The 25,705-nt window shown below is 41.4% G+C and overlaps 1 protein-coding gene across 3 annotated transcripts in view; it reads left to right on the top strand.

Annotated features, from left to right (window-relative positions):
* The window catches only part of ACTN1 (actinin alpha 1), a 255,126-nt gene extending 242,630 nt beyond the window's left edge, over positions 1-12,496 (top strand). Inside the window, exons 19-22 of one of the 3 annotated variants that reach the window (XM_030213775.1) lie at positions 166-246; positions 761-826; positions 10,593-10,751; positions 11,553-12,496. In XM_030213775.1, the coding sequence (XP_030069635.1) occupies positions 166-246; positions 761-826; positions 10,593-10,751; positions 11,553-11,711 (465 nt within the window). In that variant the 3' untranslated portion in view covers positions 11,712-12,496. The remainder of the gene's footprint in view (positions 1-165; positions 247-760; positions 827-10,592; positions 10,752-11,552) is intronic. The other 2 variants (XM_030213778.1, XM_030213776.1) reach the window with 2 other exon arrangements.
* The last annotated feature ends 13,209 nt before the right edge of the window (positions 12,497-25,705 follow it).

The following is a 25,705-nucleotide window of genomic DNA, read 5'->3' as shown; positions in this document are numbered from 1 at the left end:
TTCTCACCTGCATGCCTGTCTCTTCTCATCCTTTTCCCTCTCATTTTTTCCATCGCATGGTGCACCTGGCATCTTCTCACCACTCCCTTTTTCACTCCCCTACTCCCCCCACTCCTCACCCTCTCGGCACTGCATGTCTTGCTGCCTGGTACCACACCTAACCAGGACCACTCCGGCACACTGGGCCCAGACGAGTTCAAAGCCTGCCTCATCAGCTTGGGTTACGATATTGGAAACGACCCCCAGGTACTGAATATTAGTGCGGAATGCAGCTCACTGTTGAATATAGGGAAAGAAAATAACATTGTTTTTCTCCTTTTTTTTTTTTTCTGATCATCTACCATTTCCATACATATATTATATATATTAATGTTCATGCTCCCTGGTCTCTATTTATTGATGGTATTTTTGTATGTAATGTGTTACTGTGCTTCCTATCTCTCTTCTTTTCACTTTCATATTCCCTTCTCTGTTTCTCCTATCTGACCTGCTTTGATATTTCCACTGCTTCCTTTATTCTGTTTGATCATTTTAATTCACTCCATCTGTTCTGAACTTGTCTCCCTGTGCTTCATCTGTTTTCCCCAAAACATCTTCCATCTTTACCCAATGCCATTTTTCTTGTTATCCTCTATCTTTTTTTTTTCTTTAATTCTTGCTGTCCATACCTGTCACTCCATCATTTCCTTCCCTTGCCTCGCCTTATGCTTTTCCTGCCATGCTCCTCTTCCTTGCATTACTCCCCCCCCTCCCCCCGCAGAAGAAGACTGGCATCATGGACACAGAAGACTTCCGTGCCTGCCTTATCTCGATGGGTTACAACATGGTAAAGTAAAGCTAGCTCTTGTTCGTTTTTTTGGTTATATGTGTGTGGCATCCTGTGGTGAAATGGGCCATAGTGTAGTTAAAGGTAAAATTTTGGCTTTTGTTAAAGAATTCATAAGAATCAGAAATGGAACAACAGCTGTAATATGGCTAGTCTGAAATGGGAGAAATAAATATTTTGCCAAATTTTGCCAGTCTGAAATTCAGTCACTGTAAGCAGTTGGACTCCCTAGCTGTAAGATTATTTGGAAAACTGTGTGTCGTATGTTTAATATCCAGCTTGTGTTCCTTGTGTTTTGTTTTTATGCATGCGGTAATAAGCATCCAATAGAACAAAGTGAGACCCATTCTTTGCAGTGGTGTTGGTACAACATTACAAAGTGTATGTCAGTGCTTGTCAATCTTTTTGTGGCTGTGATCCTATAATAGCAGCCAAATAAAATGATCTTCTGGAGGTGCAGAATAATGATGTACCTATAGAGAGCCCACCCAAGTTGTGAGCCCATTTGTGGTCCTGACTCACAGCTTGGGAAGCTCTAGTATATGTTATACAGAGCCTTCAACAATGAATGGGAGTGAATAATACAGCTGCTGTCAGCTCATTGCAGTTTTCTGTGTATTTGTATGTTATTCTCTAGTTTCTCCCAGTTGAATATAAAATTAGAGCTTTGTGTTATGCATTGCAGGGAGACAGATCCCATGGCATACTGCAGAGTAATTTAGTACTGAGACATGTCCTTTATTACCACTTCATATGAAAAGTCCCCTGGAGGATTCTGTTTGATAAAAGAATGATTTTTATGTCTTAAAAGCAGAAGTGCCTCATCAGCACTGTCAAAGAAACCTTATGCAGTCAGGTTCTCTGACAAGATTCATGTCCAGGAAAACCCCCAATTCCTTAGTGAACTCAACAGACCAGCCCAGTACTTGCAGGTTATGCCCACCAACCAGCAAATGGAGATGGTAGCAGCTCATCTCCCTTTTTCTATATATTACCTTATTTCGGTGTGGGAGGCTATAATTTCCTGCCAGTTCTCCAATATTTTTATTGAGCTCCTCCTTGTTGGGGTCTCCAGTGTATCACTTGTTTATTTCTTTCTATATTTTCATGTTATATTTCTACCAATGTGTGCCTTTTCCTATTCAAGCGGTAGCTTGTATTCCTTCTATGAAAACTTCTGAAATGCAGAAAAAAAAAACAGCAGATGGCGATGAGAACAGAATTGTGCGAGAAACATGACGGCAGATAAAGGGCCATGTAGCCCATCCAGTCTGCCCTTCCTCAGTAACCACAAATGCCTTCTTTTCCTAAGGGATCCCATGTGCCTGTCCCCTGCTTTCATAAATTCTGACAGTTTTATCTCCACGACCTCCACTGGAGGCTGTTCCACACATCACCTTTTCCATGAATATTTTGTTACATTCCTCCTAAGCCTATTTCCTCTTAACTTCATCCAATGCCCTCTCATTCCAGAGTGTTTCTTCAACTGAAAAAAGCTCGCCCTCCTGTACATTACACCACTGCGGTATTTAAACGTCTCTATCATATCTCCTCTCTTCTGCCTCTCTTCCAGCATAAACATATTGAGGTTCATGAGCCTGTCCCTATATGTTTTATGACAGAGACTGCTTACGAATTTAGTAGCCACCCTCTGGACCGACTCCATCCTGTTTTGTATCTTTCTGTAGGTGCGGTCTCCATAATTGCACGCAGTACTCTGACTTCCTCTGCATGTATTTTAGCAAATAGCCACATTGCGCCTTAAAAATTCATTTCACAAGGGGAGTGGCTACTTCTTGGGCAGAGTTGTGGTCTGTCACCCTGGCAGAAATTTATAGAGCAGCAACTTGATGCTACACACCATCACAAAACATTATTGATGGGAAGTTTTGACCAGAGCAGTCTTCCTTTTGCCTTTTGGGGCAGCAGTTCTTTCTGTAGCTGTTTTTGTTACCCTCCCATGATGGCTTTGTTACATCCCGCAAATCCTGGACTGGTTTGTTGAGGATCCTAAGGAAGGAAAAATTAGGTCTTACTGCAATTTTTTTTCCTTTAGTTCTAACAGGTATATGTAGATTAAACACCCTCTCCCCTCCCATTTTTCTGTATAATCTTTATTTTCCATATGTTTCAGCGTTTGGAATTTCAGTGAAGCTTTGAAACGCTCTTCACTTACTTTTAGCAGTTGAATTCAGTTTGGGTGTTTTGTATTTTTTTTAGTAAAAAAAAAAAAAGTTGGTGAAATGGAATGGAGAAGAAGTGTTTAAACAGTTAATACACCTTGGTGTTCCTCTGCTTTGTTATTTAAATCTGATTCATCGAGGTCACGTGACGTCATGAGCTGAGCTAGCAGCGTGGTGCCTCGGCTCCGGGACCCTCACCCCGCAAGCAGCCTATTTTAACACGTAAAAGCCCTTCAAAATTCGCTGAGCTAAGCAGCAAAAGCGTATGGAAAAATACTTCGCGAAATCGCCAACAGTAATGACCCAACGGCTGGCTAATAGGGGGAAAAACAAGGCGAGCACCGCAGAGGGCAAGATGGCGGAGGTAGGCCCGGAAGCGGCGGGATCGAGTTTTACTGAACAGCAGCTCTCCCAGCTGACCGGCGCAATGACGAGCGCTTGGGCTCTGAAATGGACAGCGCTAAATGATAAACTAGATAATCTCCAAATGGCATTGGACGGTCTGGGAACGCGAACAAGTGATTTAGAAACGCGAGTCTCTGCAATTGAAGACGACACACGCAGTTATGGCCCCGACTTGCGAAACTTACAACAACAACTGAGAGAACAGGGGCTAAAACTTGAAGATTTGGAAAGCAGATCGCGAAGGAATAATGTTCGCATTGTGGGACTTACGGAACAATCGCCGGAGCGCAATCTGGAGCCATGGCTGGAGACTTGGTTGACAAAAGAGCTGGCATTGACGGATTCGGCGGGACCGTTGGTAATTGAGCGCGCACACCGCGTGGGAAGGAAACTGGAGATAAATGCCAGGCCCAGGGTAATAGTGGCAAAAATCTTAAACTACAAACATAAGTTGGAGATTCTTCAGGGCTTTAAGATACGTAGAGATTCATTGAAGTACGGAGGACAAAATATACTGATTTTTCAGGATTATACCCAAGCAGTACAGGAACAGAGGAGAAAATTTCACCCCATATGTTCCAAGTTGGCGGAAAAAAAGATAAAGTTTGCTCTACAATTTCCCGCGAAACTGCGGGTGCAAGTGCAAGATCGCTGGCAGACCTTTCAGACAGCAACAGAGGCTGAGAAAAAGCTTAATGAGCACCAATTGCTGGCAGAGTCTTAGCGGATGATAGGCTCTCAAAGTGGAAGTTTGGAAAGTTGTTTGATTGCTGGCCTTCTTTTGCTGTGGACGAGGCATGGGGGCTGGTGGTGGCAAAGAGTACAGAAGCAGTGGAGAGGGGCAAAAGAAATGGCTGGATTAATTTGGTTCTGATGAAAATCATGGATTGCCTACTGGTCTAATATTATCTACTAGAGTGTGAACCACCCCCCAGCTTAAACAGAGTGAAACAGAGCCTTATAGTCCATTTATTTAATACTGGGCTTCAAGCTGGCTGGCAAAATAATGGTTGGACACTACCTTAATGACGACCCCTTGAATAACAGGGGCAACAAATATTTCAGCTTGATGTAACCATTCTGCTGATGGAAGGTAGCAATGTATGCGCCTCCACGAGGGATCAGGAGAAAACATCTCTTACTGGGATAGCAGGAGGCTGACAGGTTCAATTTGAGATTGGACGTTTGCAGAATGAATGTTCATTATTAACAAAGTAATGGTAGTGAGATGAGATGTTATAAAATGTTTAATTTGTTTTGGATTTATAAATATAATGTATTGGTCGCCATGAAAAGGTTTAAGAAAATTAATGGCGATCAAAGTTTGCAGAGTTGCAGGTATTGAGACATGACGTTTGCTCACTCACGCTCACTCTGGCTTAAGTCGGGGAGAGCGAGAGTCCTGATAAAAAGGTTAAAAATTATTACACCTGCTAAATTAGGTAAAGCGGGATCTATGGGAGGTTCCTTGCAGAATATATTTTGCACAATAAGTGAAGTGGAATGTTTGAGGGGGTGAGCCAATGTTCTGGTTTAATTGAAGGGCTCACATTTATGTTCAGGTTGGTTGGTTGGTTGCGGGGTGAGGGGGAGGCGTCAATAGTGACTAAGATCTCGCAGAGGGATAGTAGGGGAATGAAGGGGATTTGGGAGGGGAAGTATTGGGGAGGGACGGGAAGGGGGATAGGTGGGATATTTAGTAATGTGTACCAGATAAGAAGATTAGGACTGAATCAGTTGCAGAAGCGACTTAATATGAGGCATATATTGATGAAACCTTTGAAATCCTGGAGGGGGGGGACCAGAGGCTGGGCAGGTTTCCCCTCAGGCACGATGTTAAATAAGAGGGGTCAAGTAATATTCTTTTGTAAGGTGCATGGTTAAGATAGTTACGTGGAATGTGGGGGGTATTCACTCCCCCATAAAAAGATCTAAAATATTGCAGTATTTACAACGTATTAAGGCAGATATTGTGCTTCTGCAGGAGACGCATCTGACAGATAATGAACACGCCAAACTAGCAAAATGGTGGGTCGGGGACTGTGTGGCCTCAGCGGCAGTGGGACGGAAAAGAGGAGTAGCCATTTTATTCAGAAAAGGGGTGGCATTGCAAATTAACAACATTGTGAAAGACCCAGAAGGTCGTTTTATTTTCTGCCGAGCAACAGTAAACAGACAACAGTTGCTCCTGGGTAGTATATATGCACCAAACCAACTTGACCAAAAATTCTATAAAAATTTAATTACAATTTTGTCCCAAATTGAAACTATACCTTTGGTACTAGGGGGAGACTTTAATACGGCTTGGAATCCTCAGATGGATAAATCAAGCCCCCCGGCAGGGCAAGGGGTAACGAAAATGAGGGGATTGCCAGATTTCTGCTCAATGTTGGACCTGATAGATGTATGGCGAGTCCTCCATCCATCAGACAGGGAATATACACATCAGTCCAGAGCACATGAGACTCATTCTAGGATTGACTACTTGCTAGCCTCACGTGCAAGCTTCTCAGATGTAGTTGAAGCGGAGATTGGCCCGTGTATAATTTCGGATCATGCAGTAGTGTCGATGACATGGAAAGGGGGGACCCAAGGGAGAAAGGGAAGAGGTTGGTCCTTCCCTAGCTATCTTTACAAAGACGGGAAATTTGAGGAGTTCCTTGTAAATAAGTGGAAAGACTATTCACATAATAACGACGAGATGAAAGATAGGGCTGGTTTATTTTGGGAAGCTGCAAAAGCGGTACTAAGGGGGGACATAATCAGTTACGTTAGTCACCATAAGAAAGCCAGAGATAATGAAATCTTACGCCTGGAAAAACACCTAGCTGGTTTACGGAGAAAATTTGGGAAACAGCCTACTTCTCAGAACAGACTTGACATAATAAGTGCTCAGACTGCGCTGAATACTTTACTGCATGATAGGGCGGTTAAGTCGCAGGCATATTACAAATTTCAACTTTATAGACATGGGAATAAAGGGGGCAAAATGCTTGCGAAATTGATTAATTCTAAGAGTGTATCTAGACATATCTTAACTATTAGAGATGATGCGGGTAAATTATGTCACGCAGATGAAGAAATAAGAGATGTTTTTCAGAAATTTTTCCGACAACTGTATAAGCCAGGAGATGAGAGTGGAATTAGCGAAGCCCTTTATTTAGAAAATGTCTCGCTACCACATATATCACAGGAAGAATGTAAATTTTTGAATGCTCCTATTAGTAGCGATGAGGTGAGCTGGGCCATAGGAAGCTGCAAGCTTGGTAAAGCTCCGGGCCCGGATGGATTAAGAGCAGAATTTTACAAAGTATTGGGGGATTCTATAGTTTTACCTTTAACTGCAGCGTTTAATTCCTGGGTAGAGTGTGGTCAGATGCCAAAACATCTCAATTTAGCTCAAATAATAGTATTGCCTAAACCTAAAAGAGATCACACCCTAGTAACATCTTATAGGCCAATCTCGCTTCTTAACCACGAGGTTAAGCTTTTTGCAAAGATCTTGGCGAATAGGTTGAGACGCGTACTCCCAGGTATTATACACGAGGCACAGGTGGGGTTTGTTCAGGGAAGGTCGGTAACTAGGAATCTTAGATGTATCTTAGCGTCCCTAGAACGTCTAGAGAACACGGGTGACCCAGCTATTATGATCAGCTTTGATGCTGAAAAAGCATTTGATCGGGTGGAGTGGCCTTTTTTGTTTTCTGTCCTAGGAAAATATGGATTTCAGGGGTGGTTTACGAGGGCGATAACAGTTTTATATGAGGCACCGCTGGCTAGATTGTGGGTGAATGGGTTGCAATCCGAAGTATTTCAAATACAGCGGGGAACTCGTCAAGGCTGCCCACTTTCACCCTTACTTTTTGCACTATACATGGATCCTCTGATCCGTGATATCTACTCATGTGCGTCAATTAGTGGGGTGAAGTTTGGCGATCAAGAATTTAAAGTAGCGGCCTTTGCTGATGATCTGCTAGTGGTGCTCACTAAGCCTCGGGAATCACTGGCAGACTTATTGGAAATATTCTTAGAATTTGGAACATACTCAGGATTTAAAATTAATCATGACAAATCAGAGGCACTGGCTATAACAGCAGAGACCCGTAGTACATGGGTGGGACAGTTTCCCTTACGTTGGGTGGAGGGCTCTTTTCGATATTTGGGGGTCCTGTTGACTACAAGGACAGGGGATATACAAAGATCCAACATGCAATGGCTGCTAGAGAAAACAAGACAGCAGTTGGACGCCTGGAGGGCGTTGACACTGTCACTGTCAGGACGACTGTGCTTGATACGCATGGTAATTCTTCCTAGATGGCTATATGTCATGCAAACATTGCCAATAAAATTAGTACAGAAAGATATACGATTGTTCTATAGATTGGTGACGAGGTTTTGTTGGGCTTATAAAAAGGCAAAGATACGGTTGCCCTTACTATTGGGGGGATGGAAACAAGGTGGGATAGGACTGCCCAATATTAAATTCTATAACATAGCATGTAACTTGAGACAGGTACGCGATTGGATTTGTCTTTCTGAATATCACACACCATTGGGCATAGAAAGGGAATTGTTTAAACCATTTCATTTGGTCTCGCTGCTGCATGGGGATGGTCCATCATTGGCATAACTGAGAGGTAACTCTGTTCTGTTGGGACCGGTACGAGATGCATGGAGGTTTTTGGGGAAACTTCTGGGAGGGGACCCTCAGGTGTCGGAACTCTTAACGATTAGAGGGAATCCGATGTTTGGACCCGGTCAGGAAAATTCAGTTTTTGCGCGTTGGGAGGCACAGGGCTTTAGCAGTCTGGAGACAGTGGTAAGCCACACAGGAGAGCTTCAACTCTTAAATCATCTGATCCCTCAAGAATTAATTCGATGGGGTGACACCTTTGCACATTGTCAGTTGAAACACTATGTTAATTCTCTTAATAAGGTGTCACTTCAAATCCGTTTGGGAGAAAAAATTTTAAACTTTTTGCTGAAGTTTCAAATGAGGCTCCCTCCATCTCGAATTTGCAAAAGAAAATTTGGTCCCTAGTACCTGGGAAAGATCTAGCTCAGCTTAAGAGGCGTTGGGAGGTAGATGTAGGCCAAGATTTAACATCATGGGATATAGCAGCACATCTTAAGAATGTAACACACTTAATTACTGGTGCAGGGTATAGGGAGTGTGCGTACAGAGTTATACATAGAGCATACTTTTCGCAAGTGCAGCTCTACCGTGCGGGGGGAATAAGGACGCCCACTTGTTTGAAGTGTAACCTAGCCGACAATTCTCTATATCATGGGTTTTGGGGATGCCCGCATATAAGATGTTTTTGGAAGAGGGTGGTGGCTTTTCTTTCTCTCATGATGCCAAATTGTATACAGGGTACACCTGCTCAAGTAGTGCTTGATTGCCCGGATGCTTTTCGTGGGTTCAGAACAAGTGAAGCTTTGCTATGCCGTAAACTTTGCTTAATTGCAAGAAAATGTATTTTGCAGCAATGGACCTCACAGAACAAACCAGAATATTGGCATTGGCGAAATCAAATACATCAGGTACTCACTTGGGAAGTGCAAGAGGCCAGAGGGTCTTATAAACGTAAGCTGCGATTTCTTGGGATTTGGAATCCTTACTTGGCCAAGTTAACACAACGGGGAAGAAGTCTAATTCTTAATAAACTATGATTAATAGTATATTTCAAGGGGGTACACGGGAGGAGACATATTAGAGGGGGATACAAGAAGGGAGGAGGGAGAGGGAGGGGGGGGAAGGGGAGGGGGAGGGGAGAAAAGTTATAAATACTGGATGGCTACATGAAAGTATTAAGTTTGAAATGTTACTTTATTGAGTTCTGTTGTTTTGTATTGAAACAAGCTATGTTAAAATGGATTGTGCTTTTCTATGTGTCACCAATAAAAACTATTGAAACATAAATCTGATTCATCTGAGCTGCACAGAGCCCTATAGGACAGAGCACAGTTCTGTTCTGTCTCCACCTGCTGATCAGTGAACATAACATGTAAGCGCTGGACTGGTCTGTATAAATCTAAGGGAAAACAAATTAACAAAGACCTAATTTCTCCTTTGCTGGATTATAGACATCTAAATTTGCAACTCATAAATATCTAAAAATAGAAGCCATACTTATAATCTAGTCAAGAATCCACAGACAAACCAAATGAGAGGGATTACAAATGTATTATGCTTAATAAGGTTAATGTCAGCAGGCATATAATCCGAAGAACAGCGGTAGGCATAGCCAGGACCAAAACTTTGGGTGGGCCTACAGCGAAAATAGGTTGGCACTAGGCACCTCCTCCTTTTCCCTCACTCCCCAGATTAAAATTTAATTTTACCTTGGATGGCAGGGATGCCCAAGCCACAGCTTTCTGCAGCTCAAAGTGCTACCACCAGCACCATAAGCATGCTCAGTTCTCGCACGTGAACTGAGCATGTGTAAGAGGTCAGCATGCCTGTAATGCTGGTGTAAGCAGTGATACTTTGAGCCGCTGACAGCTGGTGGTTGGGTGGGCTCTGGATATCTATAGCTAGTGGGAATTGGGGATCCCTGCCAGCTCCAGACAGGTGTGTCTGGCTATTGGTTGGGCCTGAGGCAAAAATGGACAAGCCTACTCCAGGCCCAACCGTTGGCTATGCCACTATAGATTTTAAATTCAGCCTTCAAGAAGGTGGGTTTGTTGGCAGGACATATGATTTATTTAAAATGTAATATATTGCCCTTCTTGTAGGCATCATAATAAAATAACAAGAATTGAAGTAGAAGTGCAAAGAAATAGCAAGACGCTGGCAAAAACCTAATTGGACCAAAACAAAAGCCTAAAGATTTTGATGGATTTGTTTGAGAATCTTCAAAGAAATTCCAAATGTTCTCAGTCTGATATTTGATAATGTATGTCTTGGATTGGTTTAGGGTTGGACATTGATAGTAGTAGATTTTTTTTATTTTTTATTTTTTTTTATTTATCAGCACATCTCAAAATCCATTTTATTACTTAAAAAAATCTAATCTGGCTAAATGAAATTGCTGTCTTAATTCTGTTCTGTTTTGCTCCTTTTTTATTCAACTCTGTTTTAACTCATGACAGTCTGGCTCTGCTACCTTCCCTGTCATTTGCTGTGAGATTAGCCAAGTTGTCTCTGTCTTGCTAACACTCGTTTGTGTTTCCAGGGAGAAGCTGAGTTTGCCCGTATCATGAGTATCATTGATCCCAACCGCATGGGTGTCGTGACGTTCCAGGCCTTCATTGACTTTATGTCCCGTGAGACAGCAGATACAGACACTGCTGACCAAGTTATGGCCTCTTTCAAGATCTTAGCTGGAGACAAGGTAGGTGTCGGACACTGGTTTCCATCTAGAACTGTAACGGTTCACTTGTTCCATAGGGCTGAGCAGTACATTTTTTGGTTGTGACTGTGCTTTTATTCTGGGTTTGTTTGTCAGTTTTTCTTGTTTGCAGAACACTGGACTCCTGGGACAAAGACAGATCGAAAAATATAAGATTGTTGGGGAGATGTTATCAAGCAAAGTTCTCTTGATGTGCAAGACCATGGGGCTTGATCCGTAGGGAAAGGAATCAGAATGAGAGTGCATAGAATGAAGAGTATATTCTTACTGATTAGATGTTTCAGCCAGAGAGGAGTCTTCCTTTGGGGCAGTATTTTTTTTTTTTTTTTTTTGTCTGCAGTGGTTTCTGTAGAAAGAGATAGGTCAGAAGAGACTACTGTATTCACAATGAGTATGTGCAGTGCACTGATTCCCACAAGTCAACAGTGTGAGTGAACCCTGCATTTAATAGAAAAGCATTATATATTCTATCATCTGTGAATGGTGTGTTATTCAGAGGGACATTAATGCATAGCATCTAGTGGTGGTTGTGTTTGGCTTCCTTGTGATATCGTTGACTATTGTATAAGATAACGTCTATGCAACTTGTAGCCAGGGATGATCTGTGCCATATTTCTCTTCCTGAGAGCACTTATAAACAACCTCATAACTGTATACTTATATGTCTGTTGACCATTTGCAAATAAAATATTAAACCAACAATTAAGCAAGAACCATATCCAATTATTTTTTTTCTTCATACTAGAACTTTGAAATTTTTATTTTACTTATTTTTTTTTCTAGAACTACATTACTTCAGACGAGCTGCGCCGGGAGCTGCCACCGGATCAGGCTGAATACTGCATTGCTCGGATGGCACCATACAGTGGGCATGACGCTGTGCCAGGCGCCCTAGACTACATGTCCTTCTCCACAGCACTCTACGGCGAAAGTGACCTTTAACCCCTTCCTCCTCTCGTTAGGTTCTTGTTTTCCTGGCGCACCTTTCTCTGTATGCAAAACGGCCTCTGCACACCTCCTTTTTGTCTGTCTCTCCCCCGTCGCTTCAAATAACGAGATACTGTATCACATTCTGAGGAAGGAGTAGTGGGGAGGATGCTAATTCTACCAGGTCTGCCTGCCCTTTTAAGTACTAGTTTACAAATGATTTTTCTTCAAAGTATTTGAAAAAATGACATTTAAAAGAGCCACCTATTTTGTTATAAGAGGTATTTTTCTCTGGCAGTTGAAAGCATAAATGAAAAGGAAAAAAAAAAAGTTTAAATATTGTAATTTTGTTTACATTGACACAGAATAGGTAACAGAGCACAACGTCAAATTACAGTTGTGGCTTTCTCTTTGGTATTGGATTTTTTGAATTGTTTTGAAAAATGTCAGCATTTAGAGTTTTCTGCCCGCATGTCTTAAATCTTATATGTCTACCTTTGAAGCACACACTGCTCCATATGCTCCTGGGTTCCATGGTTTCCTAATTTTAATGCAAATATTTTCTGAGGACAAAAAATAAACTTTTAAAAGTTATGTGTATTTTCTAGAAGATTCCCATGTCTTCAATATTTAATTTAAAAAGAAAAAAAATGCAATTTTGCCTCCTATGTTATCAGTGCACAATTTTATTTTTTATGTTGCTGAAGTTGTTATAAGTTTCAGTCATGAAGCTTAAAACGAGACATACTTTGATATTGCTTGTCACAGACCGTATTAAAAACATTCTTGTGATAACAAAATCCAGGTTTCTTTTCCATTGCCTTATTTATTCAGTGCACATTTCATCTTGAAACCAAGTGAAAAAGTCTTCTATCAAATGCATTGGTAGTTTTAACCACAATAAACTAGATTGTATGAGAGGTTTTTTTTTTTTTTTTTTGCAGTATTTCTAATCTGAAACAAGCCTAGAATTGTATATATTATATAAACAAATTCTCAATATTACATGAATCACAATCAGGTTTTCGCCCCCTCCACAGCACAGAAACAGTATTACTCACCCTCCTAGCCAAATTCAAGCAGGAAATAGCAATAGGCAAAAACATCCTCCTCCTCCAATTCGACATGTCTAGTTCATCTGACATGGGTAAACCATAATATATTAATAAGATTACTAGATAAGTTCAGGATCGGTGGAAACATACTTAGCTGGATCAAGGGTTTCCTAACCACAAGAACATATCAAGTAAAATCAAACTCAAACATATCATCATCGTGGAAAGCAGACTGTGAAGTACCACAAGGATCACCGCTATCACCAATCCTCTTCAACCTAATGATGACCCTACTAGCCAATTCCCTATCCAACCAAGGCTTTAACCCTTTCATATATGCAGATGATGTCACAATATACATACCTTACAAATCTAACCTGACTGAAATCACCAACGAAATCAAGAACAGCTTGAACATCATGGACTGTTGGGCTAATGCATTTCAACTAAAACTCAACAAAGAAAAAACACACTGTCTCATCCTCTCATCCCAACACAGCGCGGACAACCCCACAATCATCAACACCCCAGATTACACCCTCCCCATCTCAGATAGCCTGAAAATCCTCGGAGTTACTATGGACCGCTACGTAACACTAGAGAGCCAAGTGACATCCACGACAAAGAAAATGTTCCACTCAATGTGGAAGCTCCAACACGTGAAGCAATTCTTCCTGAGGGAAACATTTTGCAACCTGGTACAATCAATGGTACTAAGCCATGCAGACTACTGCAATGGGATCTGTGTGGGATGTAAATACAAACCTTAAAGAAACATCAGACCGCTTAAAACACGGCAGCTAGGCTTATCTTCGGTAAAACGTGATTTGAAAGCTCAAAACCCATCCGCAAAAAACTACACTGGCTCCTAATCAAAGAATGCATTGCTTTCAAAATCTGCATTCTGGTTCACAAAATTATCTACGGTGAAGCCCCGGGATACATGACAGACTTGATCGACCTACCAACTAGAAACACATCCAAATCAACACGAACGTACCTAAATCTGCACTACCCAAGCTGCAAAGGACTCAAATACATATCAACTTATGCATCCAGTTTTTCCTACATTAGCACACAACTGTGGAACGCATTACCAAAAGTCTTGAAAACTATGTACGATCACCTAAACTTCCAGAAAACTCTAAAAACTAACCTGTTTAAACAGGCATACCCGGCCGATCCAACATAAATGCCCGATATCTGCAACACAATAAAACTAAAGTATGTAATGGACATACCACAACTCTTCCGTTATACGATGCCCTAATGTGGCTGTGCCACATGAACTTTGTCTTACCACAACACCACTTTGTATTTGTTCACACCAGAGTCTGTAAATGTCCTCTCTGGTACTATGTAAGCCACATTGAACCTACAAATAGGTGGGAAAATGTGGGATACAAATGTAACAAATAAATAAATAGTACTTTAAGAGTGTGTGTTATGATATGAAAAGATATTTTGATTGAAAGCACTGGTTTGTTACAGTTCTTTTAAAGAGGAAGGGTGCCTGTCAGCTTCTTGGGGAGGAAGTCAACCATGCTCTCCTCCTGTCTCACTCTTGCCCTTCTGCTCACTTGTGTACACATTTTCCCTGCTGTTCCCATTGTGCTATCCTCTTCCCATCCTTCCCCTTCATACAGTCCACTCATGTTCTCTCCCCCTGACACATGCTTTCTGTCCTTTCTATGCTGCTGGGCAGCCTCCAGCAGACTGGACAGCTATCAGGAATCCCAAGGAAAGGGTCGGGGCAGCTACCACAGAGCCTCTGTAATAAAAGTGTTGCATGCACATCCACTGGCTCCTCCTAGGTCTCTTCCACATATGTGCTTTTAAAATATTTTGACTTAGCAGTTTTCTCCTGCTCTTTTGTCTAGCTAGCTCAGTTGGAACCAGGGCCAGGATTTGGTGCCAAGAGCTTTCATTTACAACTAACTGGAGATTTTTTTTTCTTTGTATTATATCCCATTAGTATACCTAGTCTGCTCAATGTAATGACGTTCTTCATCTGTAACTCATCCTGTAATGATGGGCCCTGAATCTGACCACTAGGTGTCACCCTTTAGTAATAACTCCTTCCACCCTCTACTCCTGACAGTGAATGCTGCCTTTGTAGCACCCTGCACCTTCTGGTCCAAGGAGCAGAAAATTTGGGACCTCCCCCAGCAACTATGCTACCAAATCAGTTCACTTGTACTTTTTAATTTCATAAAATATTCAAATCAGAATTAAAACTAGAGGTCCACAGCTCACGTGTAAAACCAAATGATGATGATGATAAAGAATTGTATCTGTAAAGTCCTGATTGTACTTAGCCAATACACTGTGTAACACAAAAATGTTTAGGTTGATTTATCTTTTGTAATATGATTTCAAGTTGATGATGCTAGTGGTGCTGCTCATTTTTCAGTACTTTTAACATCTTCGTAGAAAATGGTGGAAATGTGTTTTCCTGATTATATGCATGTGATCAAAGGAGGTTTTGTACAACATGAGTTGTAGAGAAATACCCTTAGGCTACAAAAATGCTTATGTGGTTTCTGACATGATTGCCATTTCCGTGGATGGAGCTAAAGGTTCCCAAAGCTGAATGAAAAGGTTCATGTGGGTTCTGGAAGTAATTGGCTCTTGTTATGATGTATTATTGTAAGCCACATTGAGTCTGCAAATAGGTGGGAAAATGTGGGATACAAATGCAACAAATAAATAGATGTAATAGGAAGAACTTAGAAGACTACTACTACTACTTATAATTTCTATAGCGCTACTAGATGTACGCAGCGCTGTACACTTGAACATTAGTGGTTGCTGCAGATCAACACTGAAAGGATGGCTTCAAGGCAGCAAAAGGTGGTAACCCAGGTCTCGGCTGTGCGCTAGCTCTGGCCCCAGGCCACAAAACAGATCTCAGTTCAGTTTCACATTCTGGGCCAATCTCCCGGCACTCATCAGTACCAGAACACTTGAGCTTGGGAGTGGGTCAATGGTTCAGAATAGGCAGGGCTGGTGTTAGACATTTAGGGACACAGTGCCGAAACTGGGGAGGAAGCCCAAAAGCTAGCTTTCAGTCTGTGCCTCCTTTAGCTTGCGGCAGGTATGGGGCCCCCTATGGTATGGAGGGCCAGGGCAATTGCCCTATTTGCCACCCCCTAACGCTGGCCTGAGAATAGCGATCCAGGGGTTTGGGAGACACTTTTCCAGTTCTGGGTTCCACTGAGTGCTTCAGTCCAGGAACCACACAGCACTCTGAAGGGTAACAAATGTAACTTTTATTGCAAACCCTGCAACAGGCAGACTTTAACTTTAACCTTCTTCTTGGTCACTTAATAAACTCCAGCACAACTCAATCCTAGACTTCTATTATTCCCAGAGGGAACACCTTTTCCACTATTCTCAGGTATATTTACAGGGGCACTATTTTCAGGGGCTATATACATATTCTTAAGGCTCCTGTCCATGCTTACCTATCCTCTGGAGGCATATTTGTTGGTCTTTGAGGCAAACAGATGCTGGCATCACAAAAGTTGAGATACAATGACTACTGTAGAAAGAAGAGCTTGAAATACTTTCAAGAAAATAGTCATTTCCTAGAAAATAAATAAAGAAGGATCTGGTTGGAGAATTGATCAAGAACTACAGCAGTCTCATTTGCAGAATGTCACTCAAGCCCCACTTTTACACTCCCATTTAGATTTCATTAGACTAAACGGGTGCTGTTAATGAAGAACATGGGAAGCTTTTCCACCAGGATATTCAAGCAATGAAAAGAGATATCAGGGAAGATGGAACAAAGCAAAGATAGGGACTATATCTGGGAAAGGGGATGGGACTTGATATACTGTCTTTCTGCGGTTACAATCAAAGCAGTTTGCATATTATATACAGGCACTTATTTTTGTACTTGAGCAATGGAGGGTTAAGGAGCCCTTTTACAAAGGCGCACTGAAAAATGGCCTGCGGTGGTGTAGACGCATGTTTTGGGCGCACACAGAATGATTTTTCAGCACATCTGTAAAAAAATGCCTTTTAAAGTTTTTTGCGACAAAATGAAAATTGCCGCACGTCCATTTTAGGCCTGAGACCTTAGCACCAGCCATTGACCTAGCGGTAAAGTCTCACGTGGTAACCGGTTATTTTTCAGATGCGCATATTAGATGCGTGCCAAAAATGAAATTACCGCAAGAGCCACATGGTAGCCAGGCGGTAACTCCATTTTGGCACGCATTGGACATGCGTAGACGCTTACGCGGCTTAGTAAAAGGGTCCCTAAATGACGTCCAGAGTTACAAGCAGCTGTCGAATTTTGAATAACAACACCTCCTCCCTGTATATAAAAGAAGTTAAACGACAATTGTCTGATACTAATTTTTATCAACTTCTAGAAAATGATCCTACTATGGAATTAAAAGCAGAGATAGATTTTTGGATAAACTTTGGCTTTGAGTCTGGTTTTTTAACAAACAAGGAGAAAGCTTTTTTAAGTGTGCCATATCTGATTACACCAAAAATTTACATGTTACCTAAGGTGCATAAAACACTTCTTAATCCTCCTGGGAGACCGATTGTTGTAGCTATTGGATCACTTTTAGAACCTTTGTCTAAATTTGTGGATGTTTTTTTGAGACCTTTTATTCCATATGTTAAAGCATATATAAGAGACTCTACACATGTGATTCAACTTCTGGATGAGTTTGAAGGGTTATGATGAAAATATTATATTAGTGACCTTTGACATTGAAAGTCTGTATACAAATATCCTTCAGGATAAGGCCCTTGATATTTTAAAGGATATTCTTGATAATCGCACAGACAACATGCGGATTCCAACATTCTTTATTATTGAATTAGCAACACTGGCATTAAAAGAAACTTTTTTTATGCTTTCAAGGAAAATTCTACAAACAGATAAAGGGAACTGCAATGGGTGCGACTATGGCCCCAGACATCACTATTCTCTATGTAGCACAATTTGAAAAAGAATTTTTTGAAACAAATCCATTTCAAGATGAAATTAAACTGTGGAAACACTATATTGATGATATTTTTTATGTTTTGGAAGGGGGATCTTGAAAGACTGCAAACCTTTTATACCTGGCTCAATTCCCTAGATCCTAATCTCAGATTTACAATGCAATTCCATCAGAATTCTATTGCTTTTTTGGATATAAACATCATTAAAAATATGGACGGGTTTGACACAACAATTTTTAAGAAACCAGTGAAAGTGCCTTGTTGCTGTGTAGCTTTTACTATATGAGACGTGGGGTAAGGAATAATATATTGTAGAGGAATATATTCGAGTTATTCCCCGAGTTTTCCATGTCATCACTGTGACCCCTGACACAGGTGTTAGTCACCGAAACACGGCCCGTGTCGGGTCTTTTTGTCAAGGCTTATTCATTAAAGAACTGTGTTCCATTTTTAAAGGCCTGTGGTGCTGTTTTTTTGTTTGGACTTTAGTTTCTACTTTATTCCCTCTCTTTTGCTATGCCCAATGGAGGCCTGCCATTTTGCTTGCAGGCTTTATTAGGGGCTCAACATATATCACAATCTCTTTGAGAACAAATAACTTGATTATTCAAACTCTGTATTCACACAGTCACACTTATAAATATTCGGGCACTTTTTCAGCTTTAGATCTTAACATCTATTCCTTTTCAAACTTTCCTTCAATCACTTGATCAGACTATTCTCTCAGATCTCCATTGCTAGCAAATAGGACGCTTCAATGTTGTTCTAGATGCCAACCTTTAAAATTATTTTAAAATATTATAGGATAGAAATTGCAATATGATAGCAGGTATATGATTATAGTTGGATTGAAAATATATACCTGGATATTTGATATCTGGATATAGAATATTTGGGGCTCAGGCCTTGGGCCCCTTTAGTTTTTTCTGGGGGGGGGGGGGGCGCCATGTCTCCAGTTGTTAGTTTTGTGCATGACTGTAATAAACCTTGCTCCTAAGCCACAGTGTGTGGAGTATGATCTTGGTCTCTCAAATTAGTTGTGCCAACTTATGTAATAGCTGGTGTAAATTGGTGTGCCTTGTGTGTACCAATCAACATGTGCTACTGAAAGTAATTCTGTAAGTTGAGCACTTGCTTGGCAATGTGGTAGCGTCCCCTTGCAGTTGGTACACTATGGGCTAGATTCTATATAAGGTGCCTGAAAAATCCGCATGGAATAAATTTCCACCTAAGCACATTCTATAAGCTGCACCTAGATTTAGGCGCGGTATATACAATATGCTTAGTTGATATCCCAGTGCCTAGAACTAGGCACATCCATTTACACCAAGGAATATGTGGCGTAAATACTGGTGTGTAGATTTAGGTGCAGAGGGCCATATTCTATAACGGTGCGCACAAATTTTGGAGTACCCACTTCCCTGCCCATAATCACACACTTTTTTGTCTTTGTGCATTAGAATTTAGGCACTGTATGTTACAGAATACGCTTAGTGAGTTGTGCGCGTAAACTCTATTGCTGATTTAGTGCTCATTCGTTAAGTGCTGTTAAAAATGATGATTGCCTTGTTAAGCCAATAAGTTATGCACATTGTTATAGAATACGCTTAGAATTCGGTGCGGAACGCTAGGCACGATATATAGAATACAGCAGTATGCGAATTAAGTGCACTGTTTATAGAATATGCCTAGCACTTAGGAGTGGAACTGCAAATTACCGGTGCCAATTAACATGTGTAACTGCTAAATAACTCTTTAAGGGTTCCTTTTACTAAGGTGTGTAGGTGCTTATGCACGTCCAATGCACAACAAATAGGAACTAATTCCCAGTTTCCGCGAGCCCCAGGCGGTAATTCCATTTTTGACGTGCGCCCAAAGCACGCAGTAGAAAGTATTTTCTATTTTCTTCCACGTGGCACTTACCCGGCGGTAATCGGCAGTTTGTGCACGCTGGCTGCTTACTTCTTGGTTAGCACATGAGACTTTACTGCTAAGTCAATAGGTGGCAGTAAGGTCTCAGGCCAAAAATGGACACGCGCTGGTTTTAATTTTGCTGCACGTCCATTTTCAGCCACACACACAAAAAAAATGCCTTTTTTTCCAGGCGCACTGAAAAGTTGACCTGCGCGCATCCAAAACACCTGCCTACACCAGCGCAGGCCACTTTTCGGCACACCTTTGTAAAAAGGCCCCTAAGTTTGACACACTATTGGTGCTAATATTTAAGTGCCAGTTTAATGAATGAGGGAGCTGTTAGGCATCAAATCTATCCCATGAAGTAACAATCCCCATAATACCCTGCTCTACACACCATTATTCCCAATAGAGTTCCAGTAGTCAACAATGTCTGTGGTTCTGCACAGAACTATCCCACCCTATTCTCTCCTCTACACCCTGATCAGGTGGGTTTTGTTCCGGGCCAATATGCATCCATGAATCTGATGAAAGTCATGGGAGTACTGCATGAACATCATGGGAAGGGGGCACTGCTATCGTGGGGTTAGACATGGAAAAAGCTTTTGACAGCATATCCTGGGAATACCTATTCTGGGTATTGGAGTGGTATGGGATATTGGGTAATTTTATGGGTTGGGTTAGAAAATTATATACTAATCCTCAAGTTCATCTTTGTTAGTGGGTGCCTGATGGCTCCATTTGAACTCAAACGGGGCACAAGACAAGGCTGTCCACTTTCCCTGCTTTTGTTTCTGCTGGTTATTGAGCTCTTGTCTATTAAGATTAGGTCATCAGCACTGGGTCAGGGTTTGGTGACAGGCAGCCTGGAAAGCAGGATTAGCCTTTTTGCGGATGATATTCTCCTTTTATCTAGCACAGGCCCAACTGCACCTGTCGTCAGCCCTGCAGATAGCACATGACTTTGGGAGAATATCTGGGCTCTGAGTAAACTGTGATAAATCAGAGTTACTGGCGCTAGCTGGGGGGGAGTTCAGAGCCTTAGCATGACAATTTGGAAATTCCACCTGCTAGAAAACCTATACAGTATTTAGGTATTTGAGCACAAACTCCACGGTCATTTACCAAATGAATATTACCCGCCATTTAACGGCAGTAGGGAAGCTGATATTTGGCCCAAGGCTTTGCAGATGTCATGTTGAATGGGGCTATGCTACTCTATTGTAAGGTAGTCAGACCACCCTACAGCTTCAAGGTCTGATTATACCACAATGCAGGTTTATCTACAATGCCTTAGTCGTTAATAAATTAATTCTGATGTATTGGACATCTGAGGATCCTCCACCATTTCCCCAGTGGTTGGCCTGGATGACAGAATTAGCCACATTTACATAGTAACATAGTAGATGACAGCAGAAAAAGACCTGCATGGTCCATCCAGTCTGCCCAACAAGATAAACTCATATGTGCTACTTTTTGTGTATACCTTACCTTGATTTGTACCTGTCCTTTTCAGTTTATCCCATGTGTGCTTGAATTCTGTTACCGTTTTCATTTCCACCACCTCTCGCGGGAGGGCATTCCAAGCATCCACTACTCTCTCCGTGAAAAAATACATTTTTCTTGAGTCTGCCCCCCTTCAATCTCATTTCATGTCCTCTCGTTCTACCTCCTTTGCATCTCCGGAAAAGGTTCGTTTGCGGATTAATACTTTTCAAATATTTGAACGTCTGTATTATATCACCCCTGTTTCTCCTTTCTTCCAGAGTATACATGTTCAGGTCATCAAGTCTCTCTTCATACGTCTTGTAAATCAAATCCCTTACCATTCTCGTAGCTTTTCTATGCACCGCTTCAATTCTTTTTACATCCTTCGCAAGGTACAGCCTCCAAAACTGAACACAATACTCTAGGTGGGGCCTCACCAATGACTTATACAGGGGCATGAACACCCCCTTTCTTCTGCTGGTCACACCTCTCTCTCTACAGCCTAACAACCTTCTAGCTACGGCCACCGCCTTGTCACACTGTTTCATCACCTTCAGATCCTCAGATATATCACCAAGATCCCTTTCCCCGTCCGTTCCTATCAGACTCTCCCTGCCTAACACATACGTCTCCCGAGGATTTCTATTCCCTAAGTGCATCACTTTGCATTTCTTCGCATTGAATTTTAATTGCTAAACCTTAGACCATTCTTCTAGCTTCCTCAGATCCTTTTTCATGTTTTCCACTCCCTCCCGGGTGTCCACTCTGTTACAGATCTTAGTATCATCCGCAAATAGGCAAACTTTACCTTTAAACCCTTCGGTAATGTCACTCACAAATATATTGAACAGAATCGGTCCCAGCACCGATCCTTGAGGCACACCACTACTCACCTTTCCCTCCGAGCGAATTCCATTCACCACCATTTAAGACACACTTATAGCTCTCTCCACCATATTGATAGGAAGCGCTATATAGCCCTGTGGGATCAGTTCTTAAAGATGCGCAGAGGGGATGGACTCTTCTAATGTGTTCCCTTCCTTTTATATGAGGATGGGTGGGGAGGGGGGGCTGTGGGAATGTGTGTGAATATGAATGTTTGATGGTATGGATGGCTGGCTGGCTGGCTGGTAGTGAGTGAAAGCTCAGTCTAGGAATTAGGTTTGACTGACGTATGGTAGCCAGATTGGGTGGAGAAGAGTGTCTTTTTGGTATATAGAAAATTATCAGTGGGGGTAAAGGTGCACAACCTCAAATTAATTTCACCCTTTCAATTCAGCATTACTACAATTATCATTGTTTCTCTAACATTATTCAGTTATTGTTTTGATGCTGTTACATTTGCTGGTTGATTATGTATTTGATTGACATCGTTTGTTGATGTATGGCAATAGTAGTAGTTTGTGCTGTTCCTTTTCTTCCACTGTCAATAAAAATATATTTAAAAAAAGAAGGAATCTGACCCTAGAAAGACTCTAATTTTGTCTAGGTCCCTTACTTATACTTATTTTTTTTTTTATTTAGCTCACACCTTTTTCAATAGCTGAAGATGAGTTACTTTAGAAATTAAATGAAGCGTCTACAACTCTGAAAATGCTATATTTTGTAGAAAAAGGTTTTGTTTGGGCAGCACGGTTAATCCTCTATCAAAAGCTATTTGAATTTCCGTGCTAATCATCCCCCTCCCTACCTCCACCAGGAGAAGTGAAAGCCAAGGTTCTATATTATACTGTATGTGCAGTTATTTCAAAATACAAATAGCTACATTCATTCTGGTTTTTAACAAAGTAAAGGCAATTTAGATTCTTGGGGGGGGGGGGGGGGGGGAGGAAACAAAAGCTATGGGGCAGATTTGTGTGCTCCATATTGACAGAATGGCTGGTTAAAAAAAAAAACACACATCTGTTGGGGAGCTTCTCTGAGCTTTGTTTAGCATGCATGATTATGGTATTTACTGTAATTATTTCTGCTAGAAAAACAAGGTTGTGATTCTGAAGCCCCAAAAGAAAACAACTGTTAGTAATGAGATTCTGTCTTAAGACACCTGCTTCAAACAGCTGCTGCTGAAGCTTCTATAACCAGAGTTACCAGTACAGCTAAAGACTACAAGACCCTATTTACAGAGTGAAGGGGCAGTCTATAAATGTTTGGACCCCTCACTAGTGAGCTGTGCCACTTGGTATTATATGAAGGCAGGCATGGTGATCAAGTTGACTACTCATTGATAACTGCTGAGCACGATAGCAACGTAAAGTAGTTGTTCAGGTGCTGCTTCATATTAGATTTGAAGAAGAAAAATGGTCATCTATTTTTCTTCCACTATTGAGTTCATTTTATCAGACTGTTAAGATGTAAAACCAAATACCTTGTTATACATACCAACATGTCTCAGGTAACTGACCAGTGCCGCCTTCTAATAAGGGAGCTGGCATATCTACCATAATTGGGAACAGTGTGAATCAAAGTACTCCATGTCGAGTCACTTGATTGATCTAGGAATAATTTCTCTAGTTCCTTACTTATAGGGGTCATCTACATGTAAATGTTGGTATTTATAGGTGTAGATTGCATGCATGTGTGATTGGCAATTTTAGAATGCAGACATTAAATATAGAATTGCCTGCAAATGCTTTCAAATATAATTTTGTTTCTATTTCAGACCTGACTTTCATTTGTCCCTATTAATTAATTTATTTATTTGTACATTTGTATCCCACATGTTACCACCTATTTGTAGGCTCATTGTGGCTTACATAGAGCCGGAGAGCTGTTTGCAGACTCCGGAGTAAACAAATACAAAGTGATGATGTGGTAGGACCACATAAAGGAATCGTACAACGGGAGAGTTGTGTAATGACCATTACGAACTTTAGTGTTGTTATGTCGCAGAGATCAGGCATTTATGTTGGGTTGGTAGGGTATGCCTTTTTAAACAGGTGGGTTTTAAGTGTTTTTCTGAAGTGAAAGTGGTCGTATGTAGTTTTCAAGTCTTTTGGTAGTGCGTTCCACAGTTGTGCGCTGATGTAGGAAAAACTGGATGTGTAAGTTGATTTGTATTTGAGTCCTTTGCAGCTTGGGTAGTGGAGATTCAGGTACGTTCGTGTTGATTCGGATGTGTTTCTAGTTGGTAGGTCAATCAAGTCTGTCATGTATCCTGGTGCTTCACAGTAGATAATTTTGTGAACCATAGTGCAGATTTTGAAGGCAATGCGTTCTTTGATTGGGAGTCAGTGTAGCTTTTCGCGGAGGGGTTTTGTACTTTCAAATCGTGTTTTTCTGAAGATGAGTCTTGCTGCCGTGTTTTGAGTGGTCTGAATTTTCTTTAAGGTTTGTTCTTTGCATCCCGCATAAATTCAATTGCAGTAGTCTACATGGCTTAGTACCATTGATTGTATCAGGTTGCAAAATGTTTCCCTCGGGAAGAATTTTTTCATGCGTTTGAGTTTCCACATTGAGTAGAACATTTTTTGTTGTTGTGGATTTTACTTGGTTCTCTAGCGTTATGTTGCAGTCCAGTGTAATGCTGAGGATTTTCAGGCTGTCTGAGATAGGGAGGGTGGTGTGGTCTGGGGTGTTGATAGTTGTGGGATTGTCCGTGGTGTGTTGGGATGAAAGGATGAGACAATGTGTTTTTTCTTTATTGCGTTTTAGTTGAAATGCATTTGCCCAAGAGTCCATGGTATTCAAGCCGATCTTGATTTCGTTAGCGATTTCTGTCAGTGTCGATCTGTAGGGGATGTATACAGTGACATCGTCTGCATAGATGAAAGGGTTAAGGCCTTGGTTGGATAAGGTCTTGGCTAGTGGGGTCATCATTAGGTTGAATAGGATCGGCGATAGCGGTGATCCTTGTGGTACTCCGCAGTCTGCTTTCCACGGTGATGATATGTTTGATTTTGATTTTACTTGATACGTTCTTGTGGTTAGGAAACCGTTGATCCAGCTAAGTATGTTGCCAGCAATCCCGAATTTGTCGAGTAATCTTATTAATATATTATGATTTACCATGTCGAATGCACTAGACATGTCGAATTGGAGGAGGAGGATGTTGTTACCTATTGCTATTTCCTGCTTGAATTTGGCTAGGAGAATGAGTAGTACTGTTTCTGTGCTGTGTAATGGGCGCAAACCTGACTGTGATTCATGTAATATTGAGAATTTGTTTATATAGTCTGTTAGTTGTTTGGCTACCATGCTTTCCATAAATTTGACTGACAAAGGGATTGATGCTACTGGTCGGTGGTTGGTGATTTCATTTGCTTTTTCCATGGTGTCTTTTGGTATCAGGGTGAGTAGAATGTTGCCCTTTTCCTTCGGGAAGAGACCTTGCTGAAGCATGTAGTTTAGGTAGGATGTGAGATCTGCTATGAAGCGGTCAGGGGCGGATTTCAGAAGGTAGTTGGGACAGGTATTTAGTTTACAATGAGTGTTGGCAAACCTCCTGAGCGCCTGTGCTACAGTATTGATGGTAAGGAGGGCGAAGTTTAGCCAAGTGCGGTCAGCTGGGTGTTCTCCAATGGTTGGGTCCAGCTCATTTAGGAAGTTTTCGATGTCAGTGTTGCCTTGGGTTAGCGTGTT

Source organism: Microcaecilia unicolor, chromosome 9, assembly GCF_901765095.1.
Source record: "Microcaecilia unicolor chromosome 9, aMicUni1.1, whole genome shotgun sequence".
Classification (NCBI taxonomy): Eukaryota; Metazoa; Chordata; class Amphibia; order Gymnophiona; family Siphonopidae; genus Microcaecilia; species Microcaecilia unicolor.
The sequence above is the reverse complement of the archived record's forward strand: the minus strand, read 5'-3'. Positions and strand labels throughout refer to the sequence as shown.